The sequence below is a fragment of the Alligator sinensis genome, unplaced genomic scaffold (genome assembly GCF_000455745.1).
Source record: "Alligator sinensis unplaced genomic scaffold, ASM45574v1 scaffold1302_1, whole genome shotgun sequence".
Lineage (NCBI taxonomy): Eukaryota > Metazoa > Chordata > Crocodylia > Alligatoridae > Alligator > Alligator sinensis.
This window is the reverse complement of record NW_005842612.1, coordinates 924873-932799: the sequence shown is the minus strand read 5'-3', so window position 1 is coordinate 932799 and position 7927 is coordinate 924873. Positions and strand designations below refer to the sequence as shown.

Genomic DNA, 7927 nt, shown 5'->3' with positions numbered 1-7927 from the left:
TTCTCCCAAGGTGCAGCACCCTGCATTTGTCTACGTTGAACCCCATCCTGTTCTCGTCTGCCCACTTTTGTAGTCTGTCTAAATCTAGTTGCAGCCTCTCTCTCCCTTCAAGTGTGTCCACATCCCCCCACGTCTTAGTGTCATCAGCAAACTTGGACAGCGTGCTTTCCACCCCCTCGTCCAAGTCGCTGATGAAGATGTTAAACAGTGCGGGCCCAAGGACCAAGCCCTGGGGTACCCCACTGCTCACATCTCGCCAGGTTGAGCGCAACCCGTCCACCACTACTCTGGGTGTGCCCCATCAGCCAATTTTTTACCCATCCAACTGTGTAGGCATCAATGCCGCAGTCACTTAATTTATTGATGAGGATGGGGTGAGAGACAGTGTCAAAGGCCTTCTTAAAGTCTAGAAAGACTATGTCCACAACGACACCATCATCCAAGAATTTAGTTACCTGGTCATAAAAGGCAATCAGGTTGGTCAGGCAGGACCTGCCTTTGATGAACCCATGCTGATTGCCCCTGGGCATGATCTCCCCTGCCGGCCCCCACAGATGTGCTCCTTGATGATCCTTTCGAGGATTTTCCTGAGCACCGAGGTGAGGCTTACAGGCCTGTAGTTACTTTGGGTCTTCCTTCCTCCCCTTCTTGAAAATTGGGACTACTTTAGCCAGTTTCCAATCCCCCGGCACCCGGCCAGGTGACCACGAATGGTCATACAGCCGGGCCAAGGGCTCCGTGACGACCCCTGCCAGCTCCCTCAACACCCTTGGGATTTGGGATCTTAAAACTCCTGTTTTTAAGGTCATTGTCTCAGTCTTGGGCTCAGACTGTTTCAAATATTGTTGAATGAAAATTGTTCATTTTATTGATCTTCATGTTGAAATGTATATTATATGTACACTAAATTTGGCACAGTTGTCCCCACTTTGCAACATCTAGCCTTTTTCCTCTGAAGTTTTAAGTGTGTGCACAGTGAAACCTCAGTTGCGCAGAAAAGGCCTGCGAGTCTGCTATCACATGAAATAACTACACAAACAGGTTTGTCAGCCACCGCTGGCATAATGCTCCATCGTGACAACTTTTAAAACCTTTCCATGCATAAAATCCGATCTTGTCAGTTAAATGAAATATTTATGGGAAAGAGATGGAATCGGCAAACACTATTAGGCATTCAGCAGTGTAGTTATGGCTTCAAGGGACGGCTTATTGGTCATGTGCTATGGGTGAATGACAGTTTGCTGGAAAAAAATTGCACATAATATTTTATGCTTGCAATGCTGGGTTCACGCTAGCCAGCCAAGTGCTAGAGGAGAAACAGGACCTTTTTCCTGAGGAGGATGAAAGATTCATCTGTGCTGCCTTTCCCTAAATACTTCTGCTTATTTATATTTCTTCTCCTAATTTCAAGTCTCCTGAAGAAATTGGGCAAGTGCCACCACTAAATTACCCTTGTGCTTTTCAATATTAAATAGTTTCTTAACGTCTGTGGGTCAGGGACTGCACATCTGTTTGGTGCTGTGTTATATTGACTAGCACATTGTTACAGTAAGCAAAATGAAGGGAATAGTAATTTCTGCAAGATGGTTTTAATGGGACAGCTGGCAGAGGAAGGCGCTATAATGCATAAGACTGGCAGAATCAGGGTTAATTTGATCATTCTCTATGTACCCATCCCATTTGTGTTCAATGCATACATATGCATGTGTGTGTGCGAGTGCGCACATGCATATATATGCATCCCACACAAGTGGGATCTGTATATCTAGATAGATAGATTTGCATGGAGGCGTATCCAGGAGGAGAATTCAACTTGCTCGCTGTAATAAATACGGAGTTCACCAGTAAATAATTGTGCAATCTGTTGGAGAAAGGCGCATGCAGTTCGAGAAGCCACAAGGGTTACCCGAGTTCCTTGCAACATGGGATTGAACCAAGCACGAGAGATGGGCTGAGGCAGCTAGTATGGGTCTGTTCATTTTGGTCCTGTGCAGATAACAAGACACTGAAAGAAATGGGATGAAACATTCGCCCCAGTCTGATAACACTTTATCATATGCTTGTGCGGTGTGCTGCAATGAATTCCAAGTAAAATACTCGATAATCTGCAGTAGTATAATATGTGCTATCAGTAGAGCCTGGTGGAGGGGCAGACCTTTTCCCATTAAAATATACTTGAACAGTTTGTACAATTCTTTTCTCCTTAACAGGCTCCTAAAAAGCCATACATCCCATGCCTCCCTGCCAGGATATGGGGCGAAGAAAACCACGATGAAGAGCACTGTAAAATTGAGGAATAGTCTTTCTTTCCATGATGACTCTGTCTCCTCTGCTGAAGAAGAGGGTTCTTTGGCTAGTTAATGGCATGATGTGTGATTGTGCCTAAAATCCTTATTTTTGCCCTTAAACATGGACCAAATGCCCAGTGGACTTAGAGTGGCCTCATTATTCTTGCATAAAAACTTGGCATGAATCACAGCTTGAGTCAGCATTTAGTGCTTGATTCAGATGCTCTTAGACTGGTTTTAGTGAGTCTGTTTGCATAGTTATTCAGCATGAGGAAAGGTAGCAGAAGTTTGTCCTTTTTTCTGTTAAATGGGGAAGCAAAAAAGTAGTGGTGAAGTGTGTACAATGTTTAATCTTTCCTTGGGGTGCATCTCTAATTAAATGTCTCTTGCTTTAAAATTAATGGGAATGAAGCAGAGATGCGTGTAATCTATATACCCTTTAATACTAAACTACAACTTATCTAATCGGGAGCATTTACCTCTAAATCCCTTAAAGCTCTGCAGAAAGGTTTTAGTGGCATTTTTATTCTTAAGCAGCAATTGCCAAACTTGTATAAAAGAACATTCTTATCTGGAATATTAGCTTATTTTGTGCTGAGAGTTGCAGTTTTGGCTCTCTTTATTTTGATAAGCTTGCACTGCTCTTCCTGCGTAGAAGAAAGAGATGTTTATTTAGTCCTTAAATGTTTAAGGAAACCCGATTGACCTTTCTAATGGAAATCAGAATGTCTGTTCCTTGGAACATCAGATGAATGAGAAATAAAAGGATCATGTATTTCATATGCTTAATTAGGAGCTTAATATTTTAATGTGCTATTCCTTTGTGTTATCATCTATCAGTCCTAAATTAATTGGTATCATCCATATAAAGGAAATGACTTATTTGGATGTGCTTATTTTATACATAGTTAATGAGTCATTACATATAAGCCAAAAAGGGATAATGTGGCAATATCCCATAAGTACCTGGAGTTAATTAAGTTAATGTAGAGAAAGAGGAGGGATCATATTCTGTAGTCAGTGTGGGGAGAAAGTAGTTATGTTAAAATACATACTTTGCTGTGACCAGCCAAAGAAGTGATGGAATTGCCATCGGTAGAAGTGGTGGTTTTTTTCATCGCATTTTTTTTTTAATTGCTTAATATGCTTTACAGCAAATCGCATTTAGCACTGGCTTTACAGATTTCAAGGCCAAGGCCAAATATTCATTTTTATGGGAAACCTTCTGTATACATTGAATGAAATTAGGCTCCTGTGTAAACTATGGTCACATAACCAAAAACTATATCATGATATATGTGCCCTGGAAGGTACATTTAAATAGCACAGGCACCTTTTATTCTGGTCTTTCTTAAATTTCAGAGGCTCACCTTTGCAATCTTAGGGCTTTGCTACATGGTAATTTTAGGCAGCTCCCGGAGGTTTTAACCCCTGGATCAGCCACGTGTTAAGTGGCTTATAGGATTCGTTATGTGGCTCAGTTACGCCACTCCAGGGCAGGATTCTCTGATCTGCATAACCTTGCTCCTGTTCCATTAAGGTGCGGCCACTCTCCACAGCTGTGCTACTCAAGTTGAAGTCCTCCAGTATCCCAGGATGCAGTGTCCTTCCTCCACATGGTGTTTCTGCAAACAGTGGAAGGTGGTGACAGCTTGAGCCAAGTCAAGGCTGGCAAGGAGTGAGAGGGGAGTAACATAGAAAGCTGGAGCTGGTGCAGGGTGGGCAGAGCATAGCCCAGCACGAGAGAAAGAGGAAAGCCGCTTGGGAGGGTGCCAAGGATGCGGAGGGCGCTGTGCAGGGGGCTCTGGTTCTGGCTCTCCTGCCCAGCCCAGCAAGGTGCTGACAACTCCATCACTGCTTGGCCTGGAAGCATTGCACCATGGTGCTCTGCTGGTTACCTCCTGTAGCGCCATGCCATGACTGGGAGCATTTAGCAGCCTTGGGTGGGGAAGAAGAGGAGAGGAAGGCTCTCTTTCATCATGGTGAGCCACTAGCATGCTGCCTGCACTGGGCTGCAGGGGAGGCAGGTGACAATGACAGCTGTTATTGGGATAGAAGCCTGTCCTGGCTCACTGGCCCTGCTCACCAAGCCTCTGGTGGGAAGTTGCAGCTGTGCAGGTGGGAGACAGAGAAGATTTTTAGCCTTAAGATGTGACTGCTCCAAACTCCAAGCCAGCACCAAGCTGATCAACACTTGAGCAGCCTACAGCATAAGGGGTAAAGGCCCTTAATAAAATTTTCCTTTCCAAAGTCCCTGTAACCGTTAGTGTTCTTTGGAATGGCTGTAGGGTTTGTCCAACATAAATTATGTTGCTTCATGCTATGCCCCACTTTCCACAAGGGTTCTGGGCAGTTTGCAGTCCTCTTCCTTAAGAGAAATGCTCCTCGCTGTTTAGAGCCCACCCAACTGGTCGTCCTTCAGTAATTGCACAAGCTTTCTATCTTGCTCCATTCTCTTTTTTCCATCGAACCTATTACTGACCTTATCTTGCCATCAACAAAAACAACTCCTACCCTGCCAAGTACATACTTCTGCTGCTTATTATCGACCTCATTATACACTGTGTATCCACGCAGCATGTTCTGACTGATACCGTCTTTCCCTTTGCTTACCACTCCTCGTGTAAAGTGACACTGGGGAGTAAGAAAGAGCCCAGAACACAGCAAATCTTTTAGCTGTGAATTCCTGTCCGTCTGTGCCTACCTACGGTAGTCTCTATTGGGAGCTATACCCACTCCTTACATGTTCTCGCTGTATACGCTCTTCTGGGGGTAGATACGATCTCCTCTTGTTTGTTCCTATTGTGCCAGGCCCTGTAGGGTGGCTTGCCTGATTGGGGCATGTGGGCACTACTGTATTGCAAACAATAAATAATAGCAAGCATTGAGAATAGCAGTTCCTTATATTTTGTGTGTTATGGTGGTACCTAAGGACAAACTGAGCATGGGGCACATCTACATGTTCATTAATGTGCTTTAATTTACTGCGCATTTAGTTTAGTACTTCCTTAAACTGCGCATTTAGTTAGCACTACCGGTGCACAGTTATTTTGTGACGCTTACTGTACCTTAGCCTAATAACACTGCGCAGTAGGCTTTTAGCGTGCTTTTTGCCCATCGTGCTACTGTGCAGTGTTATGCTAATGCGCAGTAAATGTCTTGTGTAGATGTGCCCATGGTAAACCACAGTACCGACAACTTCGATGTTCATAGACAGGGCATGAAACGAGTAAGGGAAAGGGATCTGACATGCAAACAGTGACTAAGCTACTTTCCATTGTCCTTAGTTAAGACAAATATATTATGTCTATCTTAGCTAACTGCTCAGATGCTTACCTGGTCCCTGTCACCAGAGTACAGGCACTCCTCACTTAACATCATCCCACTTAACGTTGTTTCATTATTACGTTGCTGGTCTATTAGAGAGCACGCTCGTTTAAAGTTGCACAGCGTTTGGTTATAACGTTGTTCGGCCGCCACCTGCTAGTAGGTAACTACTGTGATGTAATTGGGTTCGCTTAACTTCATTTCACTGAAAGTCGCATTTTTCAAGAACATAACTACGACGTTAGGCGAGGAGTAGCTGTATGAATGGTGCTCAGATACTTAAAAATAGAAATAGAAATCAGAGTAACGGCTGGGGAAAGCTATTGGTAGAGCTGCCCTGGAACCAATGACCCATATAAACGTTGTGCTTTAATGGTACTAAACTAAAAATATCACGTGAGATTTGAAAAACAAATGGACCCAGAAGGAGATGTGCCTGGGCTGTAGCTGTGCGACAGAAGTGTTGGCTTAACAGTAACGCTGGCCCCAGGTATTGGCATAGCAAAGTCCTGTATAAATGTCAAGTCGGGGAACTTGAGTTCCAGAGTTAGCTCAAGGATTCCGGAAGAAAGCCTTTTGGGGGAGCCATCAGTGCTTAGAAAGACGCATTTTTTCAGGTTTCAACCTATCACCATTTGCTGAGTCATGAAGTGGCCTCGGTCACCGAGGAATATACTGGGATAAATAAAGAAGCAGTTTTATGTAGCTGAGAAGTAGTGATGAGCTGGAGTAAGCAAAAGTGTAAGGTCTCCGGTTCCACTCAGCAGGTTATGATGGATCGTGTGCGATTCGAAGGCAGACACTACACTACAATGATCAAATAAAGAATTCAGCATAACCTCGGTTGGCAATACGTAAATTATGCCCTTTTGTTAGGGAATGCATTTCCAAGACTGCATTAGATTTTTTCTAGTATTACATCAAGCTACGCCTGATGGATATCAGCGCTTTCGCATCAAAAATTGAGTGAAGGGGCACAGGAAAAAATACTTGCCATGCAATAAGAGCGAGGAAGGAGAAAAATATCCAGTCAAGTTGGTTCATAGTGGGGTAGCAGATGCATGCATCACACCGGTGCAGGAACAGGTAAACAGCTGGCACAAGTGCCTTCGAGGGGAGAGAGAATTCAATCAGAAATGCAGAAACCTTTATCTAGGATTTGTAGCATTTGCGCACACGTGCTAAAAGATGACTTGCTGTGTGTTAATTCCCAATGTCAAATAGAAACCAAAGATTTCTGTCAGAAGTCTTTGCAAGCCTGTACTACTGAGGGATAAACAAAGTGGAAGGGATGAGAACGGCTAACGTGCTGTGACGAACTGGGGAATTGCCTGTCAAGGGTGCATATGACACTTAGAAAATAATGGGCTTGGTCGTGATTGGATTCCTAGAAAAATGGGTGAACTAAAGATTTCTCCCTGCACGAGCTGACAGTAATAAAGCATAATTAATACAAATTCCCCGTATTATAAAGTAATGCAGATCTTTTCAGTTTTTACCCTGGTTTGACCTTGTTCAAAGGCCTGAAGAGACCAAAACTTAAAAGTCAATGAAACCGCAACCCCTTGAGCTGGGCAGAAAGGCACCGTCTGAAAAGCCAGGGCTGGTCACGCGGAAGTATTTTGGAGCTACACAGATATCCTTGTGGACAATGGGTGACCATCTTGCACGTGAGACAGGAGCATCAGCCATTTATTATTTTAAGATATGCTTTTGTTCCGTATAAATATCACTTGCGTTATAAAGCTGGCTGGCTTTATTCTGACTGGATTTATTCTGTATCATAAATCCTGTAAATCCTGTCGTTGCTCCAAGAGGATCAGAACGGGAGGTGCTGCAATGAAGTTGGACCCGTTGAGGCGGCCACACTGGATTACAGGGAAGCGGAGGCGGAGGGAGGAAATTACAGGATTCAATCCGAAGAAAAGGGGATGCCGGAGATGTGAGTGCCATGCCCTTGAGCAGCCCACAGGAAGGTCAGAGGTGCGTTTAACCCCAGTTCCATAACTCCCACTCTCTGGTGGTGGTATATATGCAACGGCAATTCTGTTTTAGTTCCACGTAAATCTCTGGCAACCTGTTCAACATCTAGCCTCAGGCAACGGTTGTAGTCAGTTATTGTAAAAAAAAATCCTGCTAATGAGTGAACCTCATGCTAACACAAAAATAATGAGAAATCAACCTAGGTGAAGAAGAGAACACATTTCTAGTGCCCTTTGTAGTTTGTCTAGAAACTGAATTGGGGTCGGAAGCAATTCAGCTGACACGAGGGACGGTAGCATCGGAGACATCGGTTGACATGCATGCGGGTC

The 7927-nt window shown here is 44.0% G+C and overlaps 1 protein-coding gene across 3 annotated transcripts in view; it reads left to right on the top strand.

The window, feature by feature from the left end:
- LOC102386865 (leucine-rich repeat and fibronectin type III domain-containing protein 1-like protein) overlaps positions 1-7927 on the top strand; it is a 120813-nt gene that overhangs the window by 32666 nt on the left and 80220 nt on the right. Inside the window, exon 3 of one of the 3 annotated variants that reach the window (XM_025214950.1) lies at positions 7433-7598. The exons of the other annotated variants lie outside the window; for them this stretch is intronic. Coding sequence (XP_025070735.1) covers positions 7567-7598 — 32 coding nt within the window. The 5' untranslated portion in view covers positions 7433-7566. The remainder of the gene's footprint in view (positions 1-7432; positions 7599-7927) is intronic. 3 annotated transcript variants of the gene reach the window in all.